This window comes from Tupaia chinensis, unplaced genomic scaffold, assembly GCF_000334495.1.
Source record: "Tupaia chinensis unplaced genomic scaffold, TupChi_1.0 Scaffold149448_1, whole genome shotgun sequence".
Lineage (NCBI taxonomy): Eukaryota > Metazoa > Chordata > Mammalia > Scandentia > Tupaiidae > Tupaia > Tupaia belangeri.
In genome coordinates, this window is record NW_006209292.1 from 1,324,970 (window position 1) to 1,347,470 (window position 22,501).

The 22,501-nt window shown below is 42.5% G+C and overlaps 1 protein-coding gene across 1 annotated transcript in view; it reads right to left on the reverse strand.

Annotated features, from left to right (window-relative positions):
- The window catches only part of MAMLD1 (mastermind like domain containing 1), a 51,318-nt gene that overhangs the window by 12,341 nt on the left and 16,476 nt on the right, over positions 1 to 22,501 (reverse strand). Inside the window, 3 exon segments of the mRNA XM_027769374.1 lie at positions 20,240 to 20,362; positions 22,370 to 22,479; positions 22,482 to 22,501. The exon segment at positions 22,482 to 22,501 is cut by the window's right edge and continues 1,570 nt beyond it. Of these exon segments, the coding sequence (XP_027625175.1) occupies positions 20,240 to 20,362; positions 22,370 to 22,479; positions 22,482 to 22,501 (253 nt within the window).

Here is a 22,501-nt window from a genome sequence, read left to right on the forward strand (position 1 = left end):
CAGCCTGGCTTTGCATTCTGTGTGTCCTGTACTCTACCCTCCAGTCATGCCCACCTTCTTGCAGCTTGTCAGACCAGTTGCCATCTGTGCTCCTTGGTTGGCCCATTCTGGGCAAACAAGATTCTACTTTGGGAATTCTGTCCTTAGAGATCTAGCTTTCTCCTCTTACTCTGGAAATTCTGCCCCTCCTTTGAGGTCCAGCTCCTATGGCTGACCAAACATTCTAACTGGGCCAAGTCTTAGTCATCTCTAAGTCCCTCTGGTGCCACAGAGTGCCTGGCATAGGCAAAGAGATCAGTGAATACTTAGAAAATTCAACTAACTTCTGTTATTAGCATGGTGTGATGGCCCAGGAATTTAGGAGATTATAATCTGTTGAGCACAAACCAATCTCCTTTTGGGATGGATGCCAATGACAAACTGAGCCTTTACTCTCATTTTTGCACATCTACTCATCCCTTTTCAATGCTGGTAGGTTTAAAAACCCATCAATAGAACCAGAACCAGTGACCATAATCATATGGTGAACATAATGTTAAGCACATACACTATGTGTAAGGCACATAACTCTGTACACACATGCATTTGCAGTAGAATGCCCCTAGTTTACAACACAAAGAAGTGGAGATAGTTTGCTCAGGTCCCTGATTGGCAGGCAAGGTTGGGAACTGGCAGAGTGGCTAAACATCAAGCAACTGCTAAGGCTTGGAAGTACATAGGCTCCTTTTCTGTACCTGGAGAGGAGCAGTCAGATGCTTCTTTGTCCACTTGGAAATAACTCAGTGGGTTTGGCCATTCTGTGACATTCCACACTGTTTTGTAGCTCAGGTGAGCTCTGGTACGAGAAGCTCAGGTTAGGACTAAGCCCCATAGATTAGCAGCTGCTTTGCAAGAAGTGGATGATGGCTCTGTGGCATAGTAGTTAAGGCGGCTGGATCCCAAATGGACCTGGTGACTTCAAAAACACACCAGGCAGGGGACTGGCAGGTGGTGTGGTGGTTAAGAGCACTGGACTTCCACATGGCTGTCCATGGTTTGAGTCCCAGACCTGGTAGCTTGCTTTCTCATTTTCTCTTTCTTTCTCTCACTCTGTCTGTCTCTGGTCAAATTAAAAATAAATAAATAAATAAATGTATAAATAAACCTAAATAATTCTTAATAAAAGACAAAACCAAAACCAAAACACACACACACACACCAGGCACATGTATGTGCGTGCCCAAAATCCTGAAAGGAGAAAGGACTGTGGTGTGGCCATTCCCCCCAGGGGGCGCTTTCTCTCACTCTCTTTTTTGCTGTCCAGTGAGTGCATGTACTACATGGCAAATTTTAAAAGGGAGGTGAAGGGGTTAATAATTCTTTGTTATTCATAGTGTAGTGGTGGTTGTGAGAATGAACTGAATGAATACGTATGCAGTGTCTGGTATGTCCCATGAATTCTAAGAAGGTTAGTTAATAATGGATAGTAGTATTATTTAATGATAATACCCCCACCACGGGCTGAGCATTTTCACAGTGTTCCAGGCATCATTCTATAAATTTTACTCAGACTGGCCTGAAATCAGACACACCATTCTTGTGTGGTCTGTCCAACATGGCTCAGCAAGGCCTCTTCTGATAAAATAGACTAATAATAAAGATAAATGGTCATGATAATGGGAGTAATACGAGAAATATTCTGGAACTTAGTTTAAGATACTGAATTCTTTCCCAGGAATCATTTCAATTAATTAATCTTCGGAATAGTCCTACAAGGAAGGCACTACATGATCCCATGGTAAAGATGAGAGAATGAGGCATAAGAGGTTAAACAACTTGCCCAATATTACTTATTAGTGTTATTAGGGTGAAGACAAAGTAATAAGGTTCAGAGAAGCCAAGTAACTTGCTCCAAGTCCCATTGTAAGTAAGTAGCAGAGCTGGAAGCTGAACCTAGGTCTCATTTACTCTAAAATCACAATGCTAAACATGTTTTTCAATATGAATTGATGTCCAAAGCATAACCTTTATACATACTCACCCTACCTAGCCTACCCCCACACCTGGCCTTGAATTCCCTAGTGTCCCTTTGCTGGGTACATTAAGCACCACTGATAGGTCTAAGGGTTCCAAAGAAGCCATTCAACTAATAGTCACGTTCAGGCAACTGAGGAAGGGAGTGGCAGGATTTCCTTTGGAGACTTCCGGATTTAGACAGATTTAATGCATGCATCTAAATTCACTCCCTCCCAAAGTCCCATTAAAATTACAGGAAGGGTTTATGTTTTTTTTTATTTTGGTTTTTAACATTTCATTTCCACTATTCATGATAGAACACATGTGTCCACACCTGACATGAAAGGGGGAGAGAGATGAGCACTCTGACCAGGGTCCAGTCACATCATGACCCTCTTCCTCCAGGCCTCTAGCTCATCAGATCTTGGGTACTTGTGCACATGACCAAGAATGCTTCAGGGTAAAGGGCAAGAGATTTGAACTGTGGTTGCCATGTGGGATCTGGCTTCTCTTAAGCAGTCCATTATTGCTTCATCACAGAGCCAGCCCCTGGGTTTTTTGTTTTTGCTTTTTTTTTTTTTCATAAGGTGTGTGCACTCGCTGAGGAGAGATGAGACAGTGAGAGGGAAAGTGAGAAATCACCCCCCAGGGAGGATGGCCATACCACAATTCAATTCCTTCTTCTGGAATTTTGAGCATGTGCACACACATGCCCAGTATGATTTTCAAGCCACCAGGTCCAGGACATGAATCATGGTTGGCAATGGGAGTTCAGCGCCTTAACCAACATGCCACCTGCAGGCCCCTTGTTTTATTTTTATAGACACAATCCCAGCAGGATAGAGAAAATAGGAAAGGAAATCACAGTGCCATAATTTACAAAGCTAAACAGTTAGATCAGGGTTAACTGACTACACAGCCCCAAGGAATCTAAGACAGCAAAGGGGAGAGCTGAAAACCAACTCGGTCTATATGGCAGAATCTTCATTGGGTGTAGGAACAGGAGCCCAAGATTATCTCTACAACTGGGAGATGAAGCAGAATGGGGGGGTGGGGCATGGGTAGTTGATTGAAAAGTTGTGTAAGAAGCAGGTATGTCCCTACATAATTTTCCTGATTCTGTATTTTGGGTACCTGCCTCTCTCCAACTCTGGCAGAGATCTGACTTGACCCTTTGCTGGTGATTTCCCACTCTACCTTCCAGTTCTTACTGCCTGAATCAGCTGAGGACATTGACTTCACCCTACAGAGATGTTCTGTCTTGATCTACACCTGGAAGCCACAGATCCTGGAGGCAGGCTGTGGCGAGTATGAAAGAAACACAGAATAGCCCATTTCTCCTAAATGTCCAGTACCATGTCTACAGCTATGCCAGGCATCCTGACAGTGGTGGGCTCTAAGCATCTCCTAGACATTTGATAGAAATGCAAATTTCTGTCCCCCCCACCTACTCTGAAACAAACAAACAAACAAACACAGAAACTCTAAGAGTGGAACCCAATGATCTACATTTTTACAAACTCTCCAGGGCACATTCCAATGTCAGAGTCACTGATTTAATCAATCAACCCTTATCATTGTACAGAGTAGGAGACTGAGTCCCAGAGAACCAAGGAGCACTTGGCCCCAAGTGAAGCTTTGCTACCCTTGTCCAGCAGGGTATGTCCTGGATGATGGATATGTGACCACTGTGTTTCTGTCTGTCTCCCCTTTTCCAAATGGAAGAGTTTTCTTCCCCTTTTCTCTGTACTCTTGTTCTTTCTCTGCTAAGGGGAACATGGCAACCAAGGACCCTGAAACATGGAGAGCTATATATGGATCAAATTCAGAAGATTTTGGATCACTGGGGTTTTCTAGAATAGAGATGAATTCCTTTGGGGAGGGGGTCAATAGGTTTTCCTCAGGGATGAGCCTTTGGGGAGGTACATGCATGAGAAGGAAGAAGTGTAAGGATGAGACAGCCAAAGGGCCTGATTGCAAATGCTGTTGGTTGCCTGGATAACATCGCATCAGAATTAATTTTCAAGAAAATATTTAATGGAACCAGCAGTTAGTGTAATGGCTATGTTGCTGGACTCCCATGTAGTTGACCGCAGTTCGAGTCCTGGACCCGGTGGCTTAAAACTCATGCCGGGCGCATGTGTGTGCATGCCCAAGATCCTGAGAAGAGAATGGAGGAGAAGGGATTGCAGTGTGGCCATCCCACCTGGAGGGTGATTTCTCGCTTTCTGTCTCTATGTCTCTCTCTGTCTGGTGAGCACACATGCCCTATGGCAAAAACCTCTCAAAAAAAAAAAAAAGAAAATATTTAATTCAGGTGACCTCAACTGTCTTACACCACCTGTATATTTGGAAAAAAACTTGGCTTCACTCAGGGTTCCAGAGGTGGGCACTTAACTGACCTGAAACTTCCACTTGCCCCTGAAGTTGCTGTTGACTATTAAGTTCCCACAAGGGGGAGCCAACCTTGTAGCCAGCCTCTGCAGAAGGCAGAGCAGACAGGAAGAAAGAAATAGCATCTTCAGTGACAGCGCTGAACTGTGATTCAAAGTGACCTTGAAGTCTGCACAACCACTAGATTTTCACTTATAGGGGTCAGTAAGTCCCCTTTATTGTTTAAGCCAGTGTGATCTGGGTCATCTGCTACTTGTGACTAAATACATCTTAACTGACATAAAACTTAGCCTGGCCCCTCTGCTCTCTGAGTTCATGAGGCCTGTTTAATACCTCTAGCCTTTTTGTTCTTTCTCTTTTACTTTCTTTCCTTTCTTTATTTAAAGGTTTTTTGCTATGAGGTACATGTGCTTACTGGAGAGAGACAGAGAGACAGTGAGAAATCACCCCACCCCTGGAGGATGGCCATGCCACAATCCCTTCTCCTCCTGGCATTTTTTTGGGCATGTATGCACATGCACCCAGAGTGATTTTCAAGCCACCGGGTCCTGGACTCAAACCACGGTCGGCCATGTGAAAGTATAGTGCCTTTAACTACCATACCTTCTGCTGGTTACACCTACCATACCTCCTGCTGGTTCCACTACAATCCTTTTCTAATGATAAAGCATGAGGCCTGTTGAACCCTGTGCAATCTTGAGTCATGCTTCTTTATCCACAGACCAGTTCATTTAAAGAGAAATCAAACACACCTGGAAGCATCTGTTCAACACACTCCAGCAAAAACATCTGGTGTGATCAAATATCATTATTTTGGGCTCTTCATTCAGATCTCAAGTATGGTCCTCAAACTCTTAAATACACAGCAGTTGAATGTGTTACACATTTTAGAAGCAATAATGTCACATAACAACATTAAGAATTTCTGGATTATATTCAATTCCAATGCAAACTTAAATAAGTACTTTGTGGGTTTCTGTGAAGAAAATAATTGGTGATCCAAACAGTAATTCATCTATAGAAAATAGGCAGTGCTAAATCCTAGGAGCAATTATTGGCACTAAACTCCTGAATTTTTAAATGCCTTGAAAAGTCCAAGAACATACCAGAAAGTCAAGAATTGATTTCAAAGGTAATAACTGTAAATGGAAAAATTAGAAGCCTGTGAAAGTGTTGCTGTGTAGGATGACGTTAGAAATAACTGTGAAGGTTCATTCTCTTTCTCAATCCCTATTACAGTATTGTATAAAAAACTATGTACTGGAAGATGGGACCAGCAGTTAGCATAATGGCTATGTCACTGGACTCCCATGTAGTCGACCGTGGTTCGATTTCCGGACCTGGTGGCTTAAACTCACGCTGGGCACATGTGCATATGTGCCCAAGATCCCGAGAGGACAATGGAGGAGAAGGGATTGCGGCATGGCCATCCCCCCTGGAGGGTGATTTCTCACTTTCTGTCTCTCTATCTCTCTCTTGTCTATCTGGCGAGTGCACATGCCCTATAGCGAAAACAAACAAACAAACAAACAAAACAAAAAAAACTTATGTACTGGAAGAGTGGGAACCTGTTCTCTGAAGAGGGGTGGGACAATTGTGAGCTGGAGGCATGGATGATGACCTTAGGCAGGGCAGATGGGGAAGGTGGCCACTATACTGCAAGAGGATGGAGAAAGAGGAACAAAGTTGATTGTAAACTTAGAAGAGAGGTATCGCCCACTGGCTTTTGAATGAACCTCCTGCTGTCCTCTCTATCAGGCCAAATGCACGTGGAGTATCTCAGGTGCCTCAGCCTAGTGGAACTGTACCCAGTTCAGAGGAAAGCAGCCAAGATGAGGGCAAAGAAGACTCAGTGGGAATGTCACAGCTCTCTTCAAATCTCTAAAGCAGTCTTAAGCCTAAGGAGCACGCTGTACTACAATGTTGACCAACCTCAAGTTTTTGTAATTGGTCTCAAAAATGGAGCAAGGAGAAAAAAAAAATGGAGCAAGGAGAGGAACTCTATACTCTGAACTGGATGTCAATCAAGCTGTGCTGGATGTCAATCAAGCTGTGACAAGTTACAAGCAAATTTCTGGCTAGCATCAGGACTTGCTGGAGTCTAGTAAATTTCTAAGGCCACTGCATCATACTGAAAGTCAACTGTTTTTTTTTCCCATTTATTTAGTTCTCCAGAGAGAGAGATGGAGAGAGAGAGAGAGGGAAGAAGGGAGAGAGAGAGAGAGAGATCACTAAAAGGGTCTCACACTGTGATCCACCCTCAACCTTAGCCAGCCTGGATCAGGGGCATGCATGTGTGCCCTCAGTGTGTACAAGGACACTCTGGAACATGAACCCAGGATCCTCTCATGTGAGTCTAGTATTGCAGAGCATTGTGTCACTACTGTGACACTTATAGCTGTCTCAACTAACAGTCTTATCAAAGGACCAGTTCTTGGTTATAATCTTGGCTTTTGCACCGTGAGGTAACTACAGAGCTTAGAAGAGAGGTATTGCCCACTGGCTGTCAAGGAAAAATCCAAGGAGAAGATATCTGTATAATTCCAGATTTACATGAATTCAGAGAATGGACATGGTCAAGGCCATTGTCAAACGCTGCTCTCTCAACCTTTTTATGATTCTTTGGTCTATATCAGTCTTAAACTATAGTAATTTATAGAGTGATAAAGTCAGTCAGGAGATCTTTCTGAGTAAGGGTTGGGGGAAGAAACCTCCTTGGGATGTAATTATCCTGCTAAATAAAATACTTCCAAATTAAAAGCTAACAAAGGGAACCAGCAGATAGCATAATGGTACATAACTGGACTCCTAAGTAGTCAACCGCAAACCAGACCAGGTGGCTTAAACTCACACTGGGCATGTGTGCATGTATGCCCAAAATCTCAAGGGAAGAATGGAGGAGAAGGGACTGCAGCATGGCTATCCCCTCTGGGGGTGATTTCTTGCTTTCTGTCTCTTGTCTCTCCCTCTCTCTCTGGTGAGCACACTATAGCAAAAATCTCTCTCAGAAAAAAAAAAGCTAACAAAGAAAATAAAAGAAATCAATGATATAGCTCACACACACACACACACACACACACACACACACGATATACATTTTTTTGGGGGGGAGAGGTTTTTGCTATAGGGTGCGTGCACTCAGGACAAGAGACAAAAGCCAAGAATTCAATCCCCTGGGGGGATGGCCACACCACAATCCCTTCTCCATTCTCTTCTCAGGATCTTGGGCACGCATGCACATGCGCCCAGCGTGAGTTTAAGTCACTGAATCTAAGACTCAAACTGCAGTTGGCTACATGGGAGTCCAACGACATAGCCATTGTGCCAACTGCTGGTCCCATATGATATATATATTTTTAAGAGAGTTTTTTTTTTTTTTTTTTTTTTTTTTTTTTTTTTTTTTTTTTGTTGGAGTGTTTGCCAGAGAGACAGAGAGAAAGTGAAAATCACCTCCGGAGGGGGTGGCCAAGCTACAATCCCTTCTCTTTCATTCTCTTGGGATTTGAGGCATGCCTGCACATGTGCCTGGTGTGAGTTTCAAGTCTCCAGATCTGGGACTTGAGCTGCAGTTGGCCATGTGGGAGTCCAGCACTCCATCCACTAGGCCACCTGCTGGCTTCTCTTATATTTTTTAAACCAGTGATGGGAGCTTGTTCAAATATAACCAAGTGTTCTTGTGAGTTGCATCTCTAGCCTAACAGGAGAAGAACATATCTGAACAGCTTTGAAAACAGGCTCACTTGGTACTGTGCTAATTAATAAGGAATAAGAGTTATAAGCACACTGCATGAGTGAAGATCACTTGCTCTCTCAGAACTGACAGCAGTAGATCGATTTAGAAATATCAGTACTGTCCCTGGGTGGTATGAATGAATCTTAACTGGGATAAGTAATAACATGAGTGGCCTCAATTTCTAAGCTAGCTTTTTTTTTTTCCTTTCTTATCATGTGCTGTTGTTACCATGGTATGTGAAATGGCAGCCAGAAGTCTTGTTTTATTCTTGTAAATTGCAATAAATGATGATGACAACAATAACAGTAGTAACAACAGAACAGCCAGTGCAAATTACCACTGGAAGCATAGAGCTGGATGTTTGTTAGAAGGTGAAGAAATAAAATGTATTGCACCAGTGTTGTATTAGGACAAGAGACTGAACAAGACCAAAAAAAAACAAAAAACAAAAAAAAACAAAAACAAAAAGACAGAGTAATCATATGCAGATGTGAAATGCTTCCTTCTGTCCAACATGTGAATATGAATTCATCAGGTTCCTAAGCTATGAAGACTGGGAATTTCTGTCACTAATCATTCCAAAATCCTCAAAATAGTCTCAAGAACTTGACATTTCATGCAAAGTCTACCAGATGCAACTCATTCATCAGTCTACTGTCCCCTGCTTTTTCCACTCAGCTATTCAAAGAGTCCTCCAGCTCACAATTACAGAGCTATATAAGGTACCTTCCTGTGCCGGAGGATCTAACTATCAAATGGAAAGCAGACTGGAAAAGACAGCTCTGATCAAGAAGCAGCCATAGCTGAGCCCCAAGAGGCCGAAATCAAAGGTCTTTCAAGCCAGGGACATAGTGACTGGGTGTGTCAATTTTCAAAAGATTTGTTTGGGCATTAGTCAAGGACCTCACTTTCTCCTTTGCATGCCAGTGTCAAGGCCTTAGGAGATGACAGAAAAAGGGGTCAACACTTAAAGGCTATCATTAGATAAGCAGCTCATTTTAAATGTCTGCTTTTTGAAAAAGGAACATAGCCTTGAGGTGGAGGATTATTAACGGCTCTCAGAACCCAACAGAAAGAAAATGAAAACAATTTATTTTCGATGCTTGGTAACAGTAGCACCAAGTTGTGAGTCTGCGTTTCCCAAATTCAATGGTCCAGGTCGTTTCATTTACTGACAATTCGGAGCAATGTAAACAAAACTGTCTCCATATGGAGGGATTAGTCAGCATATTTTCAAAATGAATCTTAAACTCTGTTTAATCTTAGCCTCCCAAAGCAGCCAAAAAGTCTCCTTAAACTAACTAGCTCTGGCCCATCCATGAACAGAGGGAAAGCAGGGCCACCTAGCCCCAGCTCATCACCAAAGTCTTCTGCCCAGCCTAAGGTGTGGGAGGAGGGGCTGCCTCATCCAATGCAATTCAAGCCACCTCACATTCTAGCTTCTCATCTCATCTCCAGCCACATAGGGACCAGAACGTTTAGAATATATAGGAGACAAACATCTGCACATTGTGTGACTTTGCAGGATTTCTCTCCCTGGAGCAGTAAAGGAGAGAAATGCCTCTTAGTGAAACTGAACCCTAAACTACCACTGTGGATATCACACTGCCACCCACAATAGAAAAGGAAAACTGGTACAAAGCTAATTCACATCAAAGGGAAGCACATGTACACACAGCTACAGAAACCTACTCCAGAGTAGCAGGAAGTGAGTTAATCACCAGATGCCTAAAATCACAACAGAGCCTCAAAAAACATGAGAAAACCAGGAAATACTTCTACCCTAAAGGAACAAAATAACTCATCAACAACGAGTAAATCTCAAACATCACAGAGAAATGTCAGAAAAATAATTCAGAATATTTAGTATAACTATATGCAATGAGATAGAAAACAAAACACAACCAACTCTAGGAGATAAGAAAATCATTCCATGAATTGACGAAGGAACTCCATAAAGAGAAAAACACCCTGCAAATAATCAAACAGAACTTATGGAGCTAAAGAATATGATGCAGGAAATCAAAACCTCCTTTTGAAGTATTAACAGAAGATTTGAACATGCAGAAGAAAGAATCTCTGATCTTGAAGACAAAACTTTTGACTTAGTCCAAGCAACTGAGAAGAACGTAAACATAACCATTAAAAATAAAGACAACAGGGGCCAGCTGGTGGTATGGTGGTTAAGGCATTAGACTCTCACATGGCCGACCATGGTTTGAGTCCCAGACCTGCTGGCTTGCTTTCTAACTTTCCCTCTCTCTTTCTCTTTCTCTCTCGCTCTTTCTGGTGAACACATGTAGCCTATAGAAAACTTAAAAAAAAATAAATTAATTAAAATTTACAAAAGAGAAGAAGACAACATACAAGAAATTCTAGACACTATTAAACAGCTGACCCTTCATTTAATGGGTATTCCAAAAGGTGAAGAGATGGGTAGAAGATTAGAAAATTTCTTTCATGATATTTTAACTGAAAACTTAATTTAGAGGGGCATATGAAATCCAAATCCAGAAACTATAAATAACACAAAATAGATTTAACATAAGAAGATCCTCTCCAAGGCACTCATAACAAAACTGGTAAAAACCAAAGACAAAGTCAATATTAATTTAGAGGGGCATATGAAATACAAATCCAGAAAATATAAAGACCACCAAGTAGATTTAAAATAAAAAGATCCTCTCCAAGGTACATAATAGCAAAACCGGTAAAAATAAAAGATAAAGTCAATATTGTAAAAAATGACAAGAGAATGCCAAGTAACATTGGACATCTCAACTGAAGCACCATAGGCAAGGAAAGAATGAGAAGACATATTTAAAACTATCATAGAAAAACAATTTCAGCCAAGAATACTGTACCTGGCAAGATTATCCTTCACATGAGAAGAAGAAATAAATTTCCTGGATAAACAAAAGCTGAAAGAATTCATCAAAAATGGCCCACCTCTTCAGGAAATACTTAAAGGAATACCATAGCTGGAAAAAAACCCAAAACCAACCAACCAACCAAACAAACAAAAACAAAAAACAAACCAACCAAACAAAAAACAGCAAAACAACAACAAATAACTAAAAGACAGGGTTAGGGCCACACATATCAATAATAACACTGAATGTTAACAGATTAAATTTCAGAACTGAAAAGACAGAGATAGTCTCAATAGATGAAAAATAGAAACTCTCTATTTATTTCTAACAAGAAACGCACCTCATTGAAAAAAAGCATACATAGACTGAAAGTGAAGGACTGTAAAAATTCATCTCATGCCAACAAAAATGAAAAAAGGCAAGGATTGCGATATTGATATCAGACAAAGTAGACTTTAAGAGAAAAAGAGTACGAAGATAGAAGGACATTACATAGTTCTAAAAGGATTAATTCACCAAGAATATATAACAATCCTAAGTATTTATGCACCCAATATCAGGACACACAAATACATAAAATAAAGACTACTAGATTGAAAAGGAGATAAAGACTGTAATACACTAATCATTGGGGATTTCAACACACCACTGTCACCACTGGACAGGTCATCTAGACATAAAATGAGCAGAGACACAGGAGCTAATTGACACCATAAACCAAATGGACCTAATAGACATATATAGAGAGTGCCACTCAGCAACTACAAAATATACTTTCTTCTCATCTCCATATGGAATTATTTCAAAGATTAACCACATAATAGGCCATAAAACAGGCCTCTACACATTTATAATTATAGAAACTATATTCAGCATCATCTCAGATGACAATGGATTTAAACCTGAAATCAAACACAGAAAGTCCTCTTGAAAACACACAAAAAGATGGAAACTAAACATCCTACTCCTGAATGACTTTCAAACGACTGAAGAAATTAGGACTGAAATAAAAAGATTCATTAAAATCACCAATAATGAACACACCACTCTCCATAACCTTTGGGACACAGCAAGAGCAGTCATGAGAGGGAAGGTTATAGACATTAGTGCTCACAAGAAAAATAATATAAAAAGATGGTAAATAAATAACTTAATGTCACATCTCAAGGAACTAGAAGAGCAGCAACAAAAAACATTTCCAAAAATATTAGAATAGAGAGCAGAAAAAAAAAACATTTCCAAAAATATTAGAATAGAAATAGTAAAAATTAGAGGTGAAATAAATGAAGGAATATAACTATACAAAAAAATTAATGAAACCAAAAGTTTTTTGAGAGGATAAAAAATTTGACAAACCATTAGCTAGATTAATGAAAATAAAAACAGAGAAGGAAACCAGATAGGTAAAATAAGTAATGAAGCTGGTAATATTACAACTTATATGTCAGAAATACAAAAAATTATGAGAATACCACAAGTGACTATATGCCCACTAACTAGAAAATCTAGATGAGTGACTATATGCCAACAAACTAGAAAATCTAGATGAGATGGACAAATTTTGGACACATACAAATTACTGAGGCTGAATTAGGATGACATAGAAAGCCTGAATAGACCACTAAAAAGAGATGAGATTGAATCAGTATAAATAATCTTCCAACAACAACAACAAAAAGCCTAAGTCTGATGGCTTCACTTTTGAATTCTACAAAACGTTTCAAGCGAAGCTAATACTAATTCCCCTCAAACTATTTATAAACATTCAAAAGGAAGAAATCCTCTCAAATTTTTTCTATGAAACCTCCATTTTGGTACCTTGGTACCAAAACCAGACAAGGGCATAACAAAAAAAGAAAACAACAGACCAATATCCCTGATGTATACTGATGCAAAAATTCTCAACAAGATACTACAAACTGAATTCAACAGCATATTAAAATTATAGACCACATCCAGGTAGGCATTATCCCAGAGATGAGAGAATGGGTCAACATATACAAAATAATAAATTTAATCACATTAATGGAAATAAAGGAAGATAAAACCTATATTATCATACCTATAGAAGTAGAAAAAGCTGTTGGTAAAATATAACATCCTGTCATGATCAAGATTCAGCAAAATAGGGGAGAAGGGACATTCCTCAACACAGTAAAAGCCAAATACAACAGAACTATTGCTAACATCACACCAAAATAGAAAATCTGAAAGCTTTCCAACTAAAAACTGGAATAAGACAAAGCTTCCTACTTTCTCCTCTCCTTTTCAACAGAGTGTTGGGAGTCTTAGCCAATGCAATCAGACAAGAGAGAAAAATATTGGGTTATCTGAAAAGTCATGATGTATTTTTGTATAGAAAACATGGCATGGCATTTTTGACAACCTAATGAAAGGCATTGAGAAAGGAAAAGAAACTAAACTGTCCCTATTTGCAGATGATATGATTATAGACATAGAAAATCCAAAGAAATCCACAAAAAACCTCATAGAAGTGATAAATGAATTCAGTAAAGTAGGATATAAAATCAATACACAAAAATATGTAACATGTTTACACACCAACAATGAACAGACTGAGACAGAATGGAAGAAAACAACCCCATTGATAACAGCCACAAAATGAGTAATATACCTAGGAATAAACCTAACTAAAGACATAAAAGACCTTTACAAGTAAAACTATGAAAAAATGGGGGGAAAAAAGACACTGAGTATTTGGTATTAGAGTATAATACCAAAAAATGGAAGAATATTCCATGGTTTTGGATTGGAAGAACCAAAATAATAAAAATGTCAACTCTACCCAAATTAATTTACATATTCTGTGAAATTCATATCCAACTGCCAGGTGACATTTTTCACAGAAATAGAAACAACAATAGTAAAATTTATCTGGAACCACAAAAGACCTTTGATCACCAAGGCAATACTGTGCAAAAAGAATTGAAATAGGAGGCATCTCAATATCAGACTTCAAAAGATATCACGAAGCAGTGTAACCAAAACAGTGTAGTAGAGGCACAAAAATAAGACACATAGCCCAGTGGAACAGAATAGAGAATCCAGAAAACAAAACAAAACAAAACAAAATCATACATCCAACTGATCTTTAACAATGGGTGCAAGACAATGCAGTGGAGAAAAGAAAATCCTTTCAGCAAATGGTGTGAGAAGAACTGAATATTCACCTGCAGAAAAATGAAACTGGACCCCTGTCTTTCAGCATTAACAACAGTCAACTCAAAATGGATCAAAGATCTGAACCTAAGACCTCAGACAATAAAACTATTTGTGGAAAACTTAGGGGAAACTCTCAGAGACACTGGAGTAGGCAAAGCTTTCTTAAATGAGACCCCTAAAGCACAGACAATAATCCCCAAAATAGACAAGTGGGATTAAAGCAAACTAAAAAGCTTCCTCACAGCAAAGGAAAAAATGATTAAAGTGAAAAGGCAACCCTCAGAATGGGAGAAAATATTTGCAAATTATTTCTTAGACAAGAGATTGATAAACAGAATATATAGGGAACTCAAGCAGCTCACCCATGAAAAAAAGAAAAATCCAAGACCAGTGGATGGCATAATGGTTATGTTGCAGGACTCCCACAAAGTCGGCTGTAGTTCAAGTCCTGGAATCAGTGGCTTAAAACTCATGCTGGGTGCATGTGCCTGCGTGCCTAAACTCCTGAGAGGAGAATGGATTGCTCCGTGGCTATCCCCCCTGGGGAGTGATTTCTCACTTTCTATCTCTCTGTATCTCTGTCTCTCTAGTAAAAAATATCTCTAAAAAGAATAATCCAATCAAAAATGGATAAATGAATTGAATAGACAACTCTCCAGAGAAGACTAACAAATGGCCAAAAGGCATATGAAAAAAATGTTCAAAGTCTCTTGTCATAAGGGAAATGCAAATGAAAACCACAATGAGATAACATTTAACTCCTGTTTGATTGGTTAGGGTAAAAGAAAAATGAAGAAGCACAATGCTGGTGAGGCTGTGGTGAAAGGGGAACCCTCTTACAGTGTTGGTGGGAATGTAAATTAGTACAACTTCTGTGGAAAACAATATGGATGTTCCTCGAAAACCTACAAATAGAACTACCATATGATGCAGTAATCCCACTCCTTGGTGTTTACCCAAAGAATAGAAAAACACTCATTCAGAAAGACATTTGCACATCCATGTTTTATTTCAGAATTCACAATTACTAAAACATGGAATCAACCTAAATGTCCAAGAAAAATGACTGGGTTTATGTGGCTTATAAACACTGGAATATTACTTAGCTATAAGAAACAATGAGACCTTATCATTTCACTGAAAGTGGATGAATATAGAATGTTGAGTGAAGTGAGCCGGACTTTGAAAGACACACACTGAATATCCCCACTCAGTATGGGCTGAATATCTGCACTCTGTGGCAGAAACTGAATGACCTGAAGATATGTTAGTAGAGAGGATGAGTGTATATAGCAGAGTGTAATGGAGAGGAGTCAAAGGTAGAGAGTGGGTGGTAGAGGGTGGTGTGTGGTGCAAAGGTGGTACATTATGATGGAAACTTTACATAAAAATCTGAAATGAATCTCAAAACAAAACAAGCAAAACCTAAATAACTCTTCAAAGCCCTGTTTAGAAGGCAAAGAAAAAAAACCAAGTTTGTATGTTCAAACATAACACTTGGATGCTCATCTCAGAGGACTATATTTCCATGTCTGGGTTAGAAAGCCATGTGGGTCAGAAGGCCACACTGGTCAGCCCTGGGCTCCTGCCCTTGGGCTCCAAGAAGCATGACTCTCTGATGCCATCCTTCACTGGCAAGTTAAGACCTTTCCTTGGCTGTCAGCTGATGACCCAGCTTCCCTGAGATCCCCCCAGAGGCCTCTACTTTTGGACTTCAGCAGAACTAACCTTTGAAATTAACTCTATGGTGCTCCATACCAGAATCAGAAAACAGAAAACCTAAAGAACCTTCTCCAGCAGCTGCTCTCCCCCAACCTTTACCCTTGAAACCAGAGAGTAGCCCAGGGAAGCCACAGTGACAGACCCTTCCTTGGCAATATGTGGTGCAGCTGATTTTTTTGGGGGGGTGGTGTGTGTGTGTGGGGGGTAAAGGGTTTGTTTCAGCAAGATAATGGACACTTTGAAAAAAGGCTAATGAGCAATTCTGAGAGTAGGTAGAGGATCACTTGTGATCTCCTCTGACTTTCTAGCTGAAAATTTAGCCTGTGTAATCTTGAACAAAACACAGAGAATTTTCTTGGCTTCCCAACTGCAGAGTAATCTTGATCAGAACACAGAGAATTTTCTTGGCTTCCCAACTGTTGTTTGATCATTTTTGTTTTCAATGGGAGAGCATGGCTTGAATGTAAAGAAATTAAATTTTGGTACTAATAAAGACAGCAATAAGTTAATGTTATACTCTACTCAGTTGGATAGCCTAGCTTTGGAAGTCCAAATCTAAATATTGCTTGGCTTTCCACAAAGATTCTTCTTGCAAGCCTTGGAGGTGATGTGAATGGTGAAGATTGGGGAAGGAAGAGGAGAGAGGAGGCATCTTGTTAGAATGGATGATCTACATATTGTGGCACTTATCTGACACCAGGCTTTAAAAACACAGGCAGACAAGCAATGCCAAGCCCCAATGCCATGGCTAGGCAGAACCAGCATTCCTGGTGGCATTGTTGCTGGGCAAACCAGCACATCTACCCCCACTCAGCCACTGTGTACATGCACTCCATTCTGTATACTACTCCGTACTTCAGCAGCAGGCCCTAGGCCTGGGGCTTGCAATGGCAGGCAGCCCTCAGCCCTCTGTTGACAGCTGGGGTTACACCCAAGTTGGCTTTAGGCCAAATGGGCTGCCCCTTACTCCTCCTCTCTGCCCACCCAAAGGTGCTGTAATTCCATATCCTAAGGCTCTTGGCACCTTCCCATTGGCCAGGGGTTCTCAAGAAAATGCAGCCTGGCTTTCATCTGCTTACCAACTTCTGTTGCTGTGTTGGTGCTCCTCAGAGATCTGACAAATGTCCACCCTGACACCTGCACTGGAGAGCCACCCATTCAAGAGCTTTCTTTGAACATGTAGCCCAACAGGGGTTGAGCACCCCCATTCCCTTCCTTTCCAAATCACATGGAATCAGAGGATGCTGAGCTGAGGCAGTCTTAACTCATCTTGCTGGGTTCCTGGTGTTCAGAGTTTTGGTAACTTTCCTGAAATAGTGGCAGCTAACACCCACAGTACAATTGTGTGCTGGGCCCTCTGCCAACTGCTTTTGCCTCATTTCATTTAATCCTCACAGCAGCCTCATGAGATAGGTATACTCATATCTCCATTCTACAGATGGGTAGACAGAAGCCTAGCTTGCCCAGGGAAGACTCCCAGGCAGAGCTAGGATTTGTATCCAAGTGATCCATAGCTTGGACTGTCTCAAATTTGGCCTTGAGTCAAACCCCAGGGCTTGAATCCAGCCTTCTCCAAGGCGGGCCTGAGTACCCTTCCTCTCCCCTCTCAAAATCTGTCAAAACAACATCATATGCCTCTTTAGTCTATTTCTTTCTTTTTCAAATTTGCTATACAGCATGTGTAGTCAGCAGAGAGAAAGAAAGCGAAAGTGAGAAAGCACTCCCTCTCCCCTGTCCCTGCCAGGGATGATGGTCATGCCGCAGTTTTTTCTCCTCCATTTTTCTCTTGGAATTCTCTGGACACCCATTCACATGCACCTAGCATATTTTCTGAGCCACAGGATCTGGGACTCCAGATAGCCACTCCACCTAGCCACTTCCACCTCCTTGATCTATTTGTCTGCAGCTCCTCCCTTTCCCCTGTGCCTCAAGGCTTCTCTGCCTCAAGGATCACATTACAGGCTTTTTTGTTCATAAGCCAACTGGCCACCATCCACCATCCACGTCCCTCCTCCTCAAGAAGTTACACTCCCAGCTCTGCAGACCTGAGTGGGGCTCAAATGCATGTGTTATCCCCATTATCCTACAGTGCACCATCCAATCCTTGATGAATTTGTTTTGTCTTTGAATAAATATAAATTTCATTTGCTAGTGACTGATGGCTAAAACTGAAGCAAGTTCTAAACCTGAATTTTGCAACACACTAAGGTATCTCCAACAGTGTTCAGGAAGAAGACACATCAAATTATGGAAACAAAAGTAATTTTGCCTCACTTCCATTGGAAGTGAGAAGCATGGACTTTCTCTCCCGCTGGAGAGATATGTCACCCAGCCTTGGGGCAGAGGGGTGGAATATAGTTCATTAGAATCTTAACAAACCAGGGTGTCATGACTCTAGAAGGAGTTAAAGATCCCACCCTTAATAATTCCAGGGCCATCTCTCTCATCTGTAATTTCAATTCCAAGAAGTTCTGAAAGCCAATTTTATTTTTGTAAATTTTACTTGGGGGCAAAATGTGACCTGGACTTAGTTAAATATGAATATTTCTCTGTAAAAATAATAAAATGCTGTCCCAGATTCCACTGGAGGGTTGTGTGATATTTAGCATTTGCACTGTATTACCTTTATGAAGTCCTAAATGTTCTGAGTTTGGAAATTCACCTGGCCCCAGGGGTTTCAGATCTAAGTCCGGAAGTCCCTGCTACCCCTAGCTAAGCACAGCGTGTGATGGGCAGTGTCCTAAGGAATTTCAGGTTGTTATCCCCTTCTTCTCACAATGTCCTATGTGCCAGAGACTATTCCTTTCCTTACTTTCAGCAAGGGCTTAGGGGGCTAAGTAACAATGTTTCAACACCCAGCTTAGTCTGTGTCAGCAACCAGAGATGAACCCCAATCCCGTCTGTCTCCAGTGCCCTTACTTAACCTGGACACTGAACTGTGCCCTAAAGCCAGATGGCATAGCCTTTTGCTTAACATGGATGTTAAACAGTTGCACTGTTCACTCAACTGGTAAAATGAAATTACCCAAGTTGAGAAAACTAGTCCACAAATAAGACTGCGCTCCTATAAGCCGCTGGATCTGAATTTTTGCTTATTGAAGAGTTAATTTCTTACCTTCCATTTAGAAATTGCTCCCTTAGAAAACTAAGATCCAGATTCAAATGAATGCCCAATCACTACCACCCGTGGAAGGTGCAGCAAGCTAGTAAATGCCATGTTATAGGTAGCCAGGCTGTTAAGGCCCAGCTTGGCCATCAGTAAAACCTAGGAAGTTTGTTCACTCTGCTGGAAGTGAGAAGCATGCACTTTCTCTCCACTGGTGTTGCCATCTATCCTTCCACATTGGTACCAACACTTGCGTCTTTCATCCTTTTTCTACTCTGCTCTGGAAGAATGATCACAGCTAAGTTCTTAGGCCTTAAAGTTGATGGGGAGGAGCCATGAAAAAGAACAGGGGGCTGCTGATGTGTGCAGCTTCAAGGCCTTCTCAGTGCATTTGGATGGAAGAATGCCATATGGAGAACAGAGTATTGGGAGAGGGATGTAGTGAGAGTGTGAGTTTACAAAGTAAAGCCAGCCCTGGAGCAGGAAGAGCCCATGAAGCTGGAAGGCCTTGCCACTCCTGTCAACCTGAGGGATAGCATGGGGTCTGGAGAGGGTACTGCTCACATTCTTAGTCCGAGAAACCAGATCTGGGGGCTCAGGATCAGGAGTCAGAGTCACAGTGGTAGCAAACTCTTGATTGGGATATGCTTTGTGCCAGACCCTCTTGGAGATGCTTTAGATATATTAGTACATTTAATCCTCAAACCATCTATCAGCAGACTCATTTCACAGAGGGGGAAACAGTCTGGAGGTTAGAGTAGGAGTGAAAGGTTCCAGAGGCAGGTCGGCACATGAGGCTATGTGCATGGACTCTGTAGCCAGACACCTTGTCCTAGCTCTGATTTGCTGTGTGATTATGGGCAACACTAGTGACTTCTCTGTGCCCTTCTCAAACGTAAAGCAAATAATAACAGCCCGGTCTCTGAGGAGTAAAAGGAGAAAAGGCAGGTGAGATGCAGAGCCCAGCCCTATGCCTGGCCAATGGGCACAGGCCAGTACTGGCTGGGAGGGCGACTGTGGCACAACACCTCCCACCTCCTAGCTTTAGGAAGGTGGCTGCTTGGCCAGCTCCTGAATGCTTTCTCCACCCAACTCAGGCAACTCAGGTTGGGTGTGATCATCACAACCCCAGTTGTTAAGAATTCTCTCCAAGCTAGCTGATGCTGCTTTGGGGCAGTACCCTCGGGCTACAAATGTACCCAACCGAAAACAAAACAAACCAAAAAGGCTCACAATGATAGATGGTGACAGGTCTCCGGGCTGAGGGTCTTGCCTGATAGTGAAAGAGTTCCAGTGTTGATTCTGGCGCTCCACCGAGCTAGCTGCGGAAGTCCATGCAAACAGATAGGAGGAGCCCTATAACAGAATCAAACCAAAGTGCTCCTGAACTGCACACAAGGGCCCCAGCCGCAGGGGCCTGCCCCGCCTGGCCCACCTGCTTTGTCTGTCTCCAGTCTGCTCATGCCAGCCATCCTCATGGGACCACCCATCAGACAGCCATTCCCCAATGTTGGGCACTCTCCCTGTTATGTTCCAGGGACTGCCAGACAGCGCTCTCAAGTAAGAGGCCAGCCCCTGACCTGTGCTGCTCTTGGGCCAAGCCAGGCACTTTACTGACATCTCCTCCCTGATTGCTCCATGGAAGAGGGAGACACAGTAGGAAATGGAAGGACTGAAGGTGGTTGAGGGGGAGCCTTCTGGAGGAGATGGTGCCTGAGCCTTGAGAAGCTGCAGGAGCTGCACAAGAGAGATGGTGGGAAGGGCAGGTGCAGGGGATGGCGGGCGTAAAAGCCGAGACAAGCACTTCAAGGTCACAGAAGTGAAGATCGAAGGCAAGGCCTGATGGATACTAAGTTCAAGGAGGTTGGTGGGGCCGGGTTGTGTGGCACAGGGGACTCTGAGCAGGTGTGAAACATGACTAGGTCACCATTTTAGCAAGGCAGCTTTTAGAGCAATGGGTAGCTTGTTGGGAAACCAGTTAGGGTCAACTGTCTGAATTCAGGAAAAGACTCAAGGGGGCCTGTGCTTGGGCAGGGGTGACAGTATGCAGTGAAGGGGTGGTGACTGCCATGTTCTGCATGGGCAGACATGTGGCACGGCCCCTGAACCTGGCCTCCTGGTGCCCACATCTGCTTATAACCCCCGACTTACATCCAGTGGCAAGAATGCAGCCCAAGTGGCAGGATGTTTCTTTTGTGGCCTAAGCTGTAAAGGCTGTGACTGCGAACTTGCTGACACCCGTGCCCCTTACCCACTTAGCTGGCATGCTACATCTTGCTTACTCGAATGATGCCAGCTGCCACATGGAGAGGTGCTCTCTGAAGGGCCATTTGGTAGGGACTGAGGGAAGCCTTTGGCCAATAATTCATGAAGCACTGAGGCCTCAGTCTGACAACTTGCAAGGAGCTTCTTCCTGCCAACCACCATACAAGGGAGCTCACAAGCAGACCCTTCTCTGATGAATCTTGAGATGACTAGGGTCTGGCGAGAGATTGATTCAGAAGACCCAGACAAGCCACGCCAGGATTCCTGACCTCCAGGAGAGGTAATACATGCGCGTGTGGGTTTAAGCGGATGCCTGGGACAACTTGTTAGGCAGCAGTAGAAACACGGGCAGGGACCAGAGCAGTGGAAAGTGCAAACTGTGAAGACACCACCCTACTCAAAACAGCTGCATTTAGTGCCTGAAAAGATTGCAGGATGTGAAGGAGAGGGAGAAGTCAGCAGTACTGTGAGAGGCTCTGGAGCAAGACTGCCCAGCTTCCAGTTTCTACTCTGTCCCTTGCTAACTGTGTGACTCTGGGCAGGTCATTTCAACTCTCTGAGCCTCAGTTTCTTCAGCGGTAGAATGGAGATGACAGCTTTACAAGTACCTGTGTCTTTTTCCCTAAGGGACCTGCCTCAGTATCCAGTGCAGACATGGATGTTTGCTGTGGCATTTCCAGGAGGCTCGGTGCTCATCCTTGTGCCAGCAGGAGCATGACTTAAATGCTCCTTTGCAAGTTCCTTGCACCCTAAAAGGCCCTCAGTAATCCTGCTACAGGGACCAGTGCAAGGCCAGGGTTTCTGCACAGTTCTGACTCACTCCCCTGGCTCTTTCCTCTGGGAGCGCCTTGTGGGTGTGGCTGTCCAGTCAGGGAAGGTGATGGACTTGAACAGGCACTAAAACCATAACTGCAGCCTCACTAAGACTGCATTTTCACCACACAGAATTAGCTGGCTTACACCAGCTTTCTAGGGGTCCAGCCCAGTCTCAGAGAGGACTGTGGCCTGGGTTTGCCCTCCAAAAACATGTATCAATAGTGGAAAGTGCAGCTCCTATTTCCAAGACAAAGTAACACAGCCAGGTGGTAGAGGTCTTACCTGTCTGGGCAGAGCAGGTGTGGAATCTGAGGCTACTGAGCGCTGAAAGCGCTGGGGCTGCTGCATCATCTGCTGCAGAAGGAACGAGGAATGGTCTGTCTGCTGCTGCTGTGGCGGTGGCGGTGGCGGTGG